The sequence below is a fragment of the Ursus arctos genome, unplaced genomic scaffold (assembly GCF_023065955.2).
Source record: "Ursus arctos isolate Adak ecotype North America unplaced genomic scaffold, UrsArc2.0 scaffold_19, whole genome shotgun sequence".
Classification (NCBI taxonomy): domain Eukaryota; kingdom Metazoa; phylum Chordata; class Mammalia; order Carnivora; family Ursidae; genus Ursus; species Ursus arctos.
Genome location: NW_026622863.1, coordinates 45978570 through 45993112, shown reverse-complemented (window position 1 = coordinate 45993112; position 14543 = coordinate 45978570). Strand labels below are relative to the sequence as shown.

General features: G+C 59.7%; 1 protein-coding gene across 1 annotated transcript; it reads right to left on the bottom strand.

Annotated features, from left to right (window-relative positions):
* Nucleotides 1–3852: 3852 nt before the first annotated feature.
* On the bottom strand, nucleotides 3853–11395 carry ERF (ETS2 repressor factor). Its single transcript, XM_026482204.4, has 4 exons — nucleotides 11255–11395; nucleotides 6640–6874; nucleotides 6143–6258; nucleotides 3853–6035 (listed from the first exon to the last, which is right to left on the bottom strand). Exons 1-4 carry the CDS (start codon nucleotides 11274–11276, stop codon nucleotides 4729–4731), a joined length of 1680 nt encoding a protein of 559 aa, XP_026337989.1. The 5' UTR covers nucleotides 11277–11395; the 3' UTR covers nucleotides 3853–4728.
* Between the last annotated feature and the right edge of the window lie 3148 nt (nucleotides 11396–14543).

Sequence of the window (14543 nt, the reverse complement as noted above, 5' to 3'; positions counted from 1 at the left end):
GACTCAGAGCCGATCGCGGCGTGGGAGTGACGGGTCGCGTTGCACGTCAGGAAAGAGAGTCCTGGGCAATAAGTCAGCGGAATGTGTCGACGGCGGCCTCTGAAGGACTTTGGGAAGTGGAGTCAGAGTCACACACTCACTCCACTGCAGCAACTGCGAGCCCTAGGTTTGTTTCAGAAAGGTAGTTGAGCCACTTTTTCGGTGAGCTTTGTAGGTCTGATGCACGCCGGGAAACGGAGTCCAGACGCTCATTTAGTCTATTGGCTGTGTATGCCGATCGGCGCCAGGTGCACTGTGGGAAATTGAGTCGGCGCCCGTGCATCTGCAGATATCGGGCCCTGAGGCAAGCCGGGAAATGGAGTCGTAGCCGCGCCCTCACCGCATTGCAGGTGTAACGCGACCTCCAAAGCACGCCGGGAAATGGAGTCCCATGTGCTCCCCAAGCCCCAAGTGGACACTGCAATTACAGAGATAGGCTAGGAAATAGAATAGGTAGGTACGGCGTTTCTCTGCCCTCGTATGATAGGCCGCAGTCCCTGCCGGGAAATGTAGTCAACACCAAGGCTTCAGAATAGTTGCTACAGTGAGCCTTTGTGTCTTCTGGGAAATGGAGTTCAAGGCAGCCTCTCCATTTGAAGGGGAGGGATCTACCACGAGCCCGGAGCATACTGGGTAATAGTCCAGACTGGATCCTGACCCTTTATGAAAAGAGACTGCAGAGGCTTGCTGGGAAGTGAAGTTCAATCGGTACTTTTGGGAAAGCGTGAGCCAAAGGTGAAAGACATCAGCCCCTTGGGGGAGACTGCAGAGTTTTCAACGCCTCCTTCCACTCCCTAGGCCCCAAGTTGATCGAGGGCTGCAGAAAAACGGAGTCCAAACATTCCAAATTCCAAGTTTCCACAAATCAGAAAGGAAAAATACCCCTCAAACAATTTGGGGAACAAAGTTCCCGGTGGCCTCTCAGAACAATAGTCTTCAAATACATTCTAGATTTTTTTTTTTTTTTTAAACTAACGTGGGTTGCACCAAGAGGGTGAGACGAGCGTTAAAACAGGTGAAAACAGAATTTCTGTTTGGAATCCCCTTTCAGCCTTTTGCGTCCTCCCGCTTCCTAAGTTTACAGGATCCTGGAGGGCCCAAAACAAGGAAACCGGCTATTAGTAGCCTCGGGTTTTGTGCACGGACTAGGTCGCCCAATTTATCGATTAATACCCGGAAAGACCCTATCCCCAAAGGATGCTGGGAAACGGAGTTCGTGTGAGGGCGTGTGTACACGTGTGTGTGTGTGTGTGTGTGTGTGTGTGTGTGTGTGTGTGTGTGTATCCCGGAAATACTTGGAACTAGAATGAAATCATCCTCGGCCCCTCCTGTCTCATAGAATAATGGGAAATGGAGTCTCTAGACTTCACTTTAATCTGAGGCTATGTTCATACTAACTGTCCTGCCCTTTCTGAAGCCCGAAAAAGTCTTCGGCCGTTCGGGCTGACTGTAATTCCCAACGGACCCACAGACCCCTGGGGCCAGGCCGACAGTCTCGCTGAGGCCTTCTCGGACTACAATAACCAAAAGGCAAAGCGCGACATACTTCCGCTCCCTTTTCAACGAAGGCTCCTGCATTAGAAACAGTCCAGAGCGGGTGTTTCTGGAAGTTGTAGTTTTTCAGCCAAATGGTGGTTGCTGCCCTCTGACGGCAGCTCAGAGATGAAAAGCAAAAATCTGAGTCAATCCCCAAGCATGGGAAATCCTACACTGGACCAAAAAGGCCCAAAAGGGCAGCAGAGCGGGGGCGGGATGGGGGCGGTTACTTAACGGACAGAACTCATAGGACACGCGCAGTGGACGGCTCGTGGGCAACCGCCACGAAGGGATTGGGGTCCGTGGGAGTCCGAGGGCGACCGTCTGAGGGAATCTTACTAGGGTGTTTGCAGGGGTGAGAACGTTTCTTGAGGGGTGCTAGGGCAGATTGTAAGTGGCTGTAAGGGGCCTGTGGGTGTCTGGAGGTGCTCGGGGAAGGCCGTGGAGAAGTGAAGGGGGCTTATAGGGACCAGTGGAGAAGTCACAGGGGATTTGGAGCGTCTTTAAAAGGTCTGTGGGATTCCAAGAAACTGCTGCTGACTGAGGGGATCTCTGAGGGACCCAAAAGGTTGAGCGATGTTTAAGAAGCAGGAGGAAGGAGCTTTGGGGCCTGGGGGGGCTGGGGAGGGTGCTGGGGGTCATAGGCATGAAGAGGGTCTCTGAAAGGATGAATTGATGAAATGTTGTGAGATCTATAAAGGGCTTTCTATTTGGAATCACAGATCCTGGGATGTGGAAGGGAGCAAGGGTGTGGTCTTGCAGAAACTGAATAGACTTAGGTGAGTCATGAGAGATTAGAGGAGCTGCTGGAGTTTTCAAGACCAGATGCTACCTGTGACATCCCACTGGGTCAGAATTGGGGGCAACAAGTCTGGCGCGGCTGTGGTCTGACCTGGAGAGCAGTTCTGGAGCTGAGCACTTTTTAATCTATATTAGACCTGGTTAGAGGTGTTCTGAAGGCACTGGAATCGGGCTGAGGCTACTAGTTCGGGTCCTCCCTCCTCCCCCCAGTGATAACATCCCCCTTTCTCCATCACACCACCACCACCAACTCCGTTGCATCTATGTTGCCAGGAGACATGCCTCATCCCAACTTCCAGAAATAGCCCAGTGGCCCCCACCCCAGGGAGTGACTTACATCACCCAGGAGAGGGAGCAGTTGCCCGCAGGCTGCCAAGGGAGCCTCGGTTTCCTGCCAGTCCCCCAGCCCTGAATCCTCTCTTCACTGCCAATCGACATCATCTGGGACCACCCACCCTGGGCTGGCAGGAAATGAGGGTGAAGCCTGAGTAGATAGGAGCTGCCAGTTCCTTCCCCCTCAGAGCTGCGCAGGGTGGAGTTTCTCCGTGAAGCCAGTCCAACAGGCCTGAGTCCTCAATTCCCACTCCATTTCTTAGCTGTGTGGCCTTAGGGAAACTCCTTCCTCTCTCTGGGCCTCCGGCACCTCACCTGCACTGAAGGGGTTGGGCTGTCCCTAAGGACCCTTTCAGCTCGAATTCCTCCTGAGTCTTTCATCCCTGAATCAAGCTCTCCAACTTGAGCTTCTAGCTTTATAAGCTCACCTTTCAAAGTCTATGATCTGGAGACCTGTCTAGATCCAATCGTCCTGGCCTTAAGAAGAAAAGAGTGGTCGAAAGAGCATGGGCTTCAGAAGCAGACCTCATTGGAAGTCCTGCCTGGGCTTCGGACCTGGGGCAAGTCATTTCACTGAGCCACTTGCCCCACCCTGCAGGATGTGTTAGATAGAGCACTGCAGCTAAATAGGCAGCAGGTGCTGGGCACACAGCAAGTCCATCAGTAGCAACTACAACGAAGCCTGTCCCTTCTCTACTTGTGGGCAAAGGATGTTCCCGCGGTTCGACAGACCACTAAGGAACCGTGGAAGGTCTACATTTCAAGAGATACTGCAGGCCTGTTGCCAGTCCTGCTCCAGGCCATGGGGACGCAGACAGGAATACACAGAACCAGAAAGACAGTTCGGGTGATCAGATGAGCAAGGGCAGTAGCATGGTTCCAAGGACCAGCGGATCCCTACGGAATAGGGGAGCTGTCAGAGGGCCACAGGATGCCCGAGACCTTTATCATCAGGCCCTGGGGGTTATGTGCCCCCCCCCAAGTCAGATCATTTTCCAGGCCTGATTGGACCCATTCAGATGGGGTTAGACCCTCTGACCACTGATCCACCGGACGGCCAGTCCAGGCTCCTGTCTTTCCGAACCAGAGGCTGTGACCTCGTGGTGGTGGTACCCAGCACCCAGGACAGATCACCGCATCCAAAGGTCCAAAGTTTTATTGTTTTGAATACATTCTCCAGCAGCCCCCCAACTTCCCTCCCCCCCTCCATCCCCAATACAGAATAAGGCTTGACCACAGACCCCCACCCCAGGGGCCCCAGCTAGGAGGCAGAGGGGGCTTCCAGTTTGGTTTCAGGGCACCCCCTTCCCACCCCCCCACCCGCCTGCCTATGGGCTAGTCCTAGGAGCAGCTGGGGGTGAAGGGTTTGGACCAGTGCTGGGGTAGGGAGTGGGATAGGGAATAGCAGGCACTTGTAGAGATTTGTGGCCTATGGGTGGCACCCCTCCCCCTCCTCTGCCCCCCACCCCCCAACATGGAATTTTTGGTTCATCATAAAATGTCCCTCCCTCCCCTGCTGCAACCCTGTGGGGTATAAGAAACCCAGGCACTCAGGGCCCCTGGAGGGGCAGGGAAGGCAGGATAGGGGCTGAAGATGGCCGGGAGTGGAGAGGGACAGGGACAGGAGGCAGAGAATAGGGAGGGAGACAAGGCTTTTACTTCCTAAGCGATTGTAATAAAAAACGTTCCTGGGCATTGAGGCCAGTGCTTCGGTTCAAATATAAATTCCCCAGAATGGAGGTGGCCCCCTCAACTCCCCCCTCCCAACCCCCCACCACCACTTTGCCTGGAGCTTAGAAACCCACAGATAGGGGAAAGCCCCCAGCCCTGGGCACCCACCCACCCTCACCATTAAAAAAAAGAAATTAAAAGTTTTATACAAAACATGGGGCAGGAAAGGGGAGGAGGCAGGGAAGACACCAGAGAGCTGCCCTCACCTCCAGGGCTTGGGGGGGGGGGGGTTAAGGCAGCAAAAGAAGCATGGGAGGTGGGGGGACCGGGGCCCCCTGCCCACAGCCCTCAGGAATCTCGATGCTCCAAAGAGAGCTGGGCTGTAGCATGCTGGAGGTCAGAGCTCACTCGCCTCGGGGTGAGAGGTCCCCCGGCCTCCCCGGGCCCCTCCCCACGCACCTTCTTGTCCTCACCCTCATCCTCCAGGCCCCCAGCAGGGCCCCCACCCCCTTCCAGACGACAGTCTTCACTCCAGCGCCGCTTAAAGCGCAGCTTGAGGGGCATGCACTGCGCTGCCCCGGGTGCCTCGCCAGGCTCGGGCTTGGGAGGCGCAGGCGGGGCACGAGGGGTCTTGAACACCTCCCCGTCTTCCTCGTCCTCATCGCTGATGTCAGTCACCTCCACTTCCTCTGACTCGCCCTCCGAGATGGGCTCCACCTTGATCTGCGGCGGTGGCGGCGGTGGGGCCAGCGCCCCAGCACCCTCTGCCAGCCCACCCGCGCTGCCGCCGCCGCCGCCACCACCACCAACGCCAACGCCAATGCTCTTGTCAGCACCCGCCGGAGCCTTCTCCCCGGCCGTCCGCTGCCGGCGTCCCAGCGGGGGCGGCTGGAGCTTAAACTTGAATGGGGAGGAAGAGGAGGAAGAGGAGGACGAGGCTGAGGAGGGGACCGGTGGGGTCTCAGGTGCCATGGGCGGCAGCGGGCACTTGTCGGGGCGCTGGGGCTGGGGCACCACCAGCCCTGGGTAGTGCAGGAAGGCGCGGGGACTGAGGTGGTAGTTGTAGACGCTTTGGGTGTGGGCCTGCAGGTACCGTTTCATGTCCTCAGGGCTAAAGGAGAAGTGGGAGCCCCCCCCTGAGCCGCTGGGGCCCCCACCACCACTGGGGTACATAGGGCTCAGCGTGGGTGAGGGAGTGTAGGCCAGGTGAGTGGGTGTCATGGGCAGAGCCGGTGAGAGCTGAGGGGGTAGCAGGGAGCCAGGCCCGGCCAGAGGCGACACAGGGAAGGGACTCAGGGGCTCAGGGCCACCCCGGGGCCGGGGGTAGACGCGGAAGACGCCAGGGTCATGGGGCAGGCGTGCCAGTGGGGGCCCGCGGAAGGCCCCCAGCTCTGGAGGGCCTGGCGGTCGGGCCCGGGGGTCCTCTCCCAACGGCTCTTCCAGCTCTGACGTGCCATCGCTACAGTCACTGACGGAGCCTCGACCCAGGCGTCGGGCCACGACAGCCGAGAAGAGGGAGGATGAGGACGAAGAGCAGGCTGGTGGTGAGCGGGGATCCTCGGTGGGGGACAGCACCTCGGAGGGCGTTGAGGGAGGGAAGCGGAAGTGGCTGCCACCCGACGGCACTGGCGGGGCGCTCTGGGGCACTGCACCCCCTGCAGGAGATGGGGAGAGGTCGTGTCAAGGCCCGTAGCCCCCCCTGGACACAGAGGCAGACCCCCTCCTCCCTCTGAGGCCTGGCCCACCAGCCCCAGTAACTCACCAGCCAACCCCACATCGATGAAAGGGTAATTAACCAGCACCAGTTTGTTGAAGTTGAACTTGTAGGTGAACCGTTTCCCCTTGGTCTTGTGCAGAATGCGTTTGTTGTAATAATACCTGTGGGCGCAGAAACACATCGGATGATCACTCACATGGGGCCCCCAGTCTACACCCCATTCCTCCACCCGAGTCGGGTGCTGCTCATCAGGGACCAAGAAACCTGGGCCATGCGAGCGAAACCAAGTACCCGGAGGAACGGAACTAGCTCTCCCCTCAGGTCTGGGGCCTGATTAGAGGCCACACCCAGGACTGCAGTCTCTCCTCAGGACACCTCCACGGGACAGAGGTGCTCAGAGGCGGCTTAGAACTTGCCCATCCATGGTCACACAGCTACGACTTGGCAGAAGATCAAACCCAAAGCCTAGTCCCGTGGGTTACAGGCTCCCCAACCAGTGGGGGCTATCCGCATCTGGCCAGCCTCTCCCTGCCCCTCCTCACCGCAGGGCCCGGCTCAGCTTGTCGTAATTCATCTGAGGCTTGCACTTGCGGACGCCCCAGAGCCGAGCCACCTCGTCGGGGTCCTTGATGACGAATTCCCCGTAGTCCCCCTGCCAGGCGATGACCCCCTGGTACTCCTCCTTCCGCAGCAGCTCCAGGATGAAGTGCCACAGCTGGATCTGCCTGGAGCCAGGGGACGACTCCGGCTTGTAGGCCCAGTCCGGGAAGGCAAACCCTGGGGACAGGAGGCAGGGGAGGGGCCCCGGGTCAGGACGCCAAGTCCAAGGCTCCGGGTCTCCTCCCAGGGTCCACCCTCCTACCCCGCCCTCCACATGGGGAAATCCGTCTCCCCTCCGCCAAGTCAGGACCCGAGTTAGAGGGAGACAGTGTGTGTCTGTGTGTGAGGGGGCTAGACGAGAGCTGGGGGGAAGGGAAGCTGGAGCCTGCTCCAGCGACACCGGGAGAAACAGGAAACCGTCGGCGGCGGGTCCCGGGGCCAGTGCCAGGGGGCCAGGCACCAAGCCAGGCCGGCGGGCAGGGCTGCCAGTGGGGGAGGGGCAGGAAGGGGCACACGTGGCCAGCCGGGTTGGGGCAAGCCCCCCCAAGCTCCCCCCCACTCCCATTCAGGGCCAGTTATACCCCTCCCCCAACTGACCCCACAGTTCCAGTCCCCTCCTGGGAACATAACACTGTCTCCCTCCCAAAACCTACCAGAGCCCTACACTCCCACCCCAGGACCCGATGATTTTTTTTTTTTTTTCTTAAAAGGACCAGGAGGGGTGGGGTGGTTGGTTGACGATGAGGTCAGCGCTTACACACACAGAGGCTTCTGTCTTCCCTGGAGAGTGAAACCCAGACTGTCTGAGAGAGCCCCCCCACAAGCCCTAGACCCTCTGTGCCGCACTGCCCTCCCCGGACCCAGGCACATGGACACAACCTGGCGGGGAGGCCCCAGCCCAGGCCTGGAGACTGAGCAGGCAATGCTGCAGCCTGCTCCCCCTTCCACCTTCTCATCCTCAGCTTCTTCCCTGCCCACCTGCCTACCCGCCCCCAGCATTAACCTTGGGTAGAGGTTGGTGGTGGGCTGTCTGGTCCCTGGAGGGGGTGGGCAGCCTGGGGGGGGGGCTGCGGTTGTCATTTCCCAAACCCCCGGGTAATCAGGGGCCATCAATAATTCAGCACTAGGCAGCCGGTAATGGAGGGGTGGGAGGAGGGAAGGGGAAGAAGAGAAGAAGGGGGAGGCAGGGCAGGGGCCTTGGTGCCACCAGAGGGAGAAGGCCAAGGTGGACAGCTAAGGATGGGCGGGGTCCCAAGTCCCAAGCAGGCAGCCCCAGTGAGGCCCTGGCTCTGGCTCAAGCCCAGGCTCAAGCAGGTACCAAGCAGGCCTGGGGCAATGCTGAGCCCCCTCAAAGACTCCACCGCAGTCTGGATCCTTATCCTTGGGGACACAGGGGTTCAGCAGTTCCTACTCCCACAGGGACCACCCCTTCTAAATCCAGAACTGACTCTCTCCCCTATAGTGACCCAGCTTGCTGAGCCCTGGCCTTGGGTAGAATGGGATGGCCAGCATTACCCACGTAGTCCCTGCCCCATTCAGAAATCCCCACCTCAAACCAGCCCCTCAGGACTCCAAGGATACAACCTCCAGCTGGTCGTAGACCCAGAGTCCTACACCAGGAGCCCCTGCTCCAGAAGTGACAGCCCCCGACAATGCCTTCCATAGCTCCCAGCATCCGTAGCCCCATCCCTGTCACAGAAATCCAGGTGTTCACCCCATTATCCTCACCCCGCTCGAGAATCCAGGTACCAGGGTCTTCCTCAGGGCCCAGAGGCCCTCGGGAACCCAAGTTACCAAGTCACTAGCTCCACAGCTCACACAGCCCTCCAAAAAGCTCCTACCCCCCACTCAGGGTACCAAGCTCTGTGCTTCTCCCACCTAAGCCCCAATCTGCCTCTCAGACCCAGGAGTGTGTCTGTTGGGGGGGGGGGGGTGTGAAGCCCCTGAGATAGCAGTCTGGAGTTGGGGGCTATACTGACTTCCATCCTCCCCCCAAAATTAAAGCCACCCTTCCCAGCCCACCCGCCCCAGCCTCCTTGTCCCGGTAACCAGGCAACGTGTGTGCAGCGACAGTCCTGGGAGCGGGGGAGCAGGAGGCTAAAAATAAACTTTGCAGAAGAGAAGGAGTGAGAGAGACTACATGCAACACAAAGGGAACTCGGAAGGGAGGTGGGGGGCTCTGGAAAGGCCTCAAGCTGCATTCCGGGGGCTGTCCCAGGCCACCTTGTTAACCACCCCCCTCCCTGAGCAAGCTCCCCTGTGGGGCTAGGACCCCAGATCCCACTCCAGACAGGGACCCTCCCCACTCCCAGGTCCACCCCAAGACGGCTTTCCTCATCGGACATGGCATACATGAGGGCCTGTTCCTGGCTTTGGGGGGAGAAGAAGAGCGGGGGTGACGTCAGGGTGTCTCAATGGGGCTCTGTTCCCCAGGCCTTGGAGCCAGGAGCCAGGCACGGGCAAGGGGAGCATGTGTGAGTGTGTGTTGTGTATGGGTCCACGTGCTTAAACAGGGAACCACCGGGCCTGCACCAAGAAGGCTTGGGGGAGCAGGACCTCTGGAGCATGGGGGGCCAGTGAAAGAGGGAGCTGGCAGCTGACACTGAGAGAGGTGCTCAGGACATTTTGAGACAGGGTGGAGAGGTGGCAGCAGACAGACAGGAAGGGTTGGGATGGCAGGGTCCCAGAAGGCACACCTGGGTCCCACAGAGGCGGGGTAGGGATTCTCCCAGACAGACTGGAAACCAGGGCGGGTGCAGAACTCCTGGGCACCCCTCAAATTCACATGACTGGCCAAACTTTTTTTAAAGGACTATGGGGGTCGGAAGGGAGGAGTGGTGGTAGAGGAAGAACGCGCCGACCTCCTGGGGGGCCCTACCACCTCCCCCACTCCAGGCAGCCCTCGGTGGCGCCAGAGCCGGGAAGAAAACAGGAAGTGGGAAACAGCCGCGGCAGAGAGGAGAGGGGCCGGGATGGAGGCTCAGATGGAGGGGCGTGCAGACGGACAGACGCACCGACGGACCGATCGGGAAGCCATTCCAGGCCCCCGCCCCGTCCTCCAGTCGGAGAAACCACACGCGGCTCTGCCCCAAGACAGGGTTAGGGGAGCGGCCCAGCCGGTCCCACCACGCGAAGGCCCGAAGCAAGGAGGGAAGACGAGGCGGGGTTGTCTGGGCGCCTAGGCCCCCTCCTCGGGCGAGAGGAGGCTCCTGCTGCCCCCAAGGCCCAGCGGCCCTGAAGCCTGTGGGAGCCAGAGTATGTGGGACGCACGTGACTGACCCTACAGCACTCCGCACCCCTGCCCCACCCCCCTGCCCCCCTCCTCGGCCCCAATCCCCAGGCGCCGGAGCACGGCTCGGAGCCCTTTAAGAGCCGCCCCCACCCGCCGAGCGAGGGGGGGCGGGGTGGGTGGGCCGGTCGGGGCACACACCCGCACACAGGAGCCCTAGCCGCGGCCGCCGCCGGGGGAAGGAAACAAGTTTGAACAGCGGCGCCCGGCCCCCTTCCCCCTCCCCCGTCCCCGCCCCGGGCCGGATTCCGACGGGGTAGACGGGCAGGGGGCGGCTGGGACCCCTCCCCCCAGCGCGCCCGGGCGCAAAGTCCAGCCCGCGCGAGCCCGGGGGCGGCGGGGGAGGGGAGGGGGGAAAGTCCGAGTGGGAGGGGGGTTAATCCCGCTGCCCCCCGCCCGCCGACGGAGGGGGGGGAGGGGAACCTTGGCCCCCTTAAGGAGGAGCAAGTTGGCGGGGAAGAGGGGGGCGGAGGGAAAAGACGGCCGGTTGAAAGAGAAGCGCTGGATGGGGGGGGAGAAGGGGGAGCCTCCGCGTCCCCCACCCCACCTTCCCCACCCTCCTCAACCCCGGGGCCCCGGCGGCGCGGGAGGAGGGTACCTAGGTCTCCCCGGAGCCACCTTAAAGCCGCGCGTTCTAAGGTCGGAAACAAAAAGTTCCTTTTTCGAACGTTCGGGCTGCGCTTTGGAACTTTGCGACTCGGCGCGGGCGGGGGAGCGAGGAGCCGGCGGAGACGGGCGGGGGAGGGGCGGCGCAGCCCGGACCCCGAGTCTTGAGCTCCCCAATCACGCCCTCCTCCTAGAAGCCATCCCGTATCCCCCTCTAAGCCGGTGCGGGGCACGCGCCGCGCTGAAGGTCATGGGCCGGACCACGCAGCGCGGAACCGGGAATAGCGGGCCCCGTGGACAGCCCCCCCCCACACGCCCCGCACACGTCCCGGCCCCCAGAGTGCAACGTGACAGAGCCGCGGGGAGGGACCCCACCACCCCCGTGATCCCGGGAGTGGGGGAGAATCCAGCTTTCGGGGTCCAGCAGGGAGAGGACCAGGACTCGCAGCACCCACACCACTCCGCCCGGACCCAGAAATTGGGGGTCCCATGCAGCACCCCTCGCTTGCGCCACGAGAAGCAACAGGTCTCTAGTGCTCGGGGGTCCCCCAGAACTGGGGATCACTCGGGCTACCCCGGAACCCTCCAGCCCCCCCCAAAGTTTCTCCGCCTGGTTTCCCGGGGCAACAAGTCTCCCCCACACGTGCTGCCCCCGCCCCCACCTGTGTCCGCCGGGGTCTTCATGCTGGGGGGCCCGGGGCGAGGCGCCCCGACTCCGGGCCGCAGCTCCCGGCGCCCGCGTTGCCCCGTCCCGTCCCGCGCCCGTCGGGCCGCCCTCGGCGCTTCACCCGGCCTCGCCTCTCAGAGCCTCTCCCCTCCCCGCCGCCGCCTCCCGGGTTAATATCGCACTCCGGGGCCGGGACGCCCACGCCCCCCGGCCGGCGACGTCACCGCCGCGTCGCCATGGAGACACTGCGCCCGCCCCCTCCCCGCGCACTCACACACACACTTGCCGGCGCGCAGCCACTGAGGACCGGCCGGCTCTGGGCTTAAAGGGGCCGCGCGGCAGGGGAGGAAGGAAGGAGGGGGCGGGGGTGGGATGGGGTCCTACGGGTCATGACCCTTTTCCGAGGCTCCAAGTCTGCAGATAACTTAAGTCTTCGGCACTCGCGACCTGCCGCCCCTCCTCCTCTCCAGCCCACTGCAGAATCCAGAGTTTCTTTTGGGAGCTTGTAAGAGGGCGGGCGGGCGGGGTGGGGGGCACATCGAGTGGGGGGGGTCAGAAAGTTTTGAAAGGCCTGGACCTTTCGGGAGGGGGCAGAATCTTCACTGCAGGGAGGCGGGGGATGATCAAGACCACAACATTTCTCACCCTGGCCTTACCCTACTCCCCCCCCATCCCAGCCCTGAGCTTGAATGGGGGCAGCTGTCCAGGGGTGGGGTGGAATGGGTGGGAGGCATTTCCCAGCATCGGAAATGGGGAGGCGGCTGTGCCCTCTGCTCCTCCGGGGATGGGGTCTTGGCCTTCCAAGTATCCCCAGTCCCAGCTGGGGAGGAAGTGACCGGAGAGAATGCATTCGGGAGCAGCCCCCCACTCCATCCCCTGGTTGCAGCTGTCCTAAGGACGCGGCTGGCGTCGGAGGTACCCCCACCTCCACCACCAGTGCGGGGGGGTTCCGGAGGTGGGGCCAGGATGCGAGGGGGCGACCAAAGTCTGAACAAATGTGCTCCCAAGGGGGCACTGGGGGGTCGCCAGGAGAGAGGAAGGTAGGGCTTAAGGATGAAGGCCAGTGCGTAGGGCAGTGTTAAGTCTGTTCTCCGCAGCAGGGAGGGATGGATGGAGCCTGAGGCTTCAGGAAACAGGAAATCAGCGCTGATCAGATGGCTAGTTGGAGGCGGCAGCAGGGTAGAGAGAGGGCAAATAGAAGCAGTATCCACAGACTGAGCCTGGAGACAGAGTTTCAAAGAAGACTCTGAGGTACCAAAGGAGGGGAATATTGCAGGGGGTGGGGGGGCGATGCTCAGAGAAACTGAAACTGAGAAGATGGGCAGGGAAAGACAAAAAAGCCGCAGGGAGGGAAAGCCAGCAGGGTCAGACTCTGATTTCGTAGGGCTTCAACCCCCCGCGGGTTCCTAGATGCATTAGAGCAGTCCCTCACCATCACCTTAGAAGTCTCTAGCCTCTTCCCCGTGGAGACTAAAGCCTCCAGGGAAGCATCACCTCCCTGGGGAATTATGTAACCTTGCCTACGGACAGTGCAGCTCCCCCACGGATATTGTAACCCTCTGGGAGCAGTGTGGTCCAGCAGTAATAATCGCCATCATTGTTATTATAACAGCTCCCGAATTCCTAGCGCTCATGATGTGCCAGGCGCTGGGCCAAGCATTGTCTGGGGCATCTTGTCATTTGATGCTCACAAAATCCCAAAGAGGGAAGTTACTATTGTTATCCCCATTTACAGATTAAGAAGGTGAGGCTCAGAGGGGAAATCAGTCTGCCAAAGTGCTACAGCCAGGAAGTGCTGGGAGTCAGGATTCAAACCTGACCGATCCCATTCGAAACCACCACCCTTCACCACTATGTTTTACTAACGCCTTTACTGTCCTCCCCCCCCCCGCCCCAGAAAAAGACAATGCAGAGTTTCAAAGATAATAGATCTGTAACAACTTCAGTGATCCCACACTCCCACCGACAAGGGAGACCTGACTTGCAACCCTGACTTTGCTATTTACTGTCTGTGACATAGAGCAAGGGCGTTTGCCTCTTTGAGCCTCAACTTCCTCATCTGTAAAATGGGGATATTATTAGATCCTACATGACCAGGTTGTTTTACGAAATCAGGGATGTGAAGTAAGTATGCAGTAAATATTGGTAATAATTAGTAGCAAAATGAACTATATACCCCAAGGATAACGTAAGCACCCCTCACCATATAGACTCCCAACGGTAGACAATAAACACAGGGTACTGACTGTAGTCAGATAACTCAATCCTACTGTTTCTATGAAGTACAATCATGGATGGTGGGCATGCCTGGTGGTAGTGTCTGAGCCCTCACAGAGAATGGGAGTCTCTGGCAAAAATGTCCCTTGGGTAGTGTGACCTCTGGTGGTTTGTGAAAACCTATCCACAGATAGTGTAACCCCTCAGGGGTTGATACGACTCTACCACAAACGTGTGGGCCCTTTTGGATAGTTCACTTGCCTTGTGAATGCTGAGAGCCTTCCTCAGGGAAGGTGGACCCGTCACCACTGGTCATTCCTTGAAGACATGCCATCCAGCCAAGGCCATATCAATTCCAATGCACATGGGGTCATTCCCCTCCCCACTCCCGTTCACTGTCAAAAACCTCCACAGGGCGCCTGGGTGGCTGAGTTGGTAAAGCGACTGCCTTTAGCTCAGGTCATGACCCTGGAGTCCCAGGATCGAGTCCTGCATGGCATCGGCATCAGTCTCCCTGCTCAGCAGGGAGTCTGCTTCTCCCTCCGATCCTGCCCCCTCTCATGCTCTCTCTCTCTCTCGCTCTCTCTCTCAAAATTCCAATTTACCGTCCTGACAGAGGTAACATTTATCCTGTTGCTATCAGGCTAAGGCTTGGACAGAACCTGTCCCCAAAGAAGTCCCGACACTCCACAGACCTCACTCCTGGAAAGGAAACTGTATGGAAGATGAAAATCATAGTCGCAACCTACCTATCACCTATAATGGGCGGCAGTGAGCCATTACTACTGCGTGAACATTGTGGTTCCCTTAGAAATAACATGAATCATCCTATGTAGAGAGTAGCCACCTAACTGTGACGGCCCCCAAACAAAAAATGTAACCCCATTAGAGAGTATCACCCCTCTTCAGCTCCCTGACGTGAAATGCTGAAGGGCTCCCGGGCTCAGACCTCGGTCCTCCTCTGTCCTCCTTCTAGTGCTCGTTCCCTTGGTGATCTCCTCCAGTGCCATATTTTCACATGCCATCTCGATGCTGATGACACCCAAATTTCTCTCTGCAGCATAGGC

Bases quoted from the DNA above. Each gene is read 5' to 3' on its own strand.
- ERF (XM_026482204.4), bottom strand. From the start codon at position 11,276: ATGAAGACCCCGGCGGACACAG. The intron at 6,875-11,254 runs GTGGGGGCGGGG...TCCTGTCCCCAG, and splicing joins GAAGACCCCGGCGGACACAG to GGTTTGCCTTCCCGGACTGG. The intron at 6,036-6,142 runs GTGAGTTACTGG...CATCTCCTGCAG, and splicing joins CATCGATGTGGGGTTGGCTG to GGGGTGCAGTGCCCCAGAGC.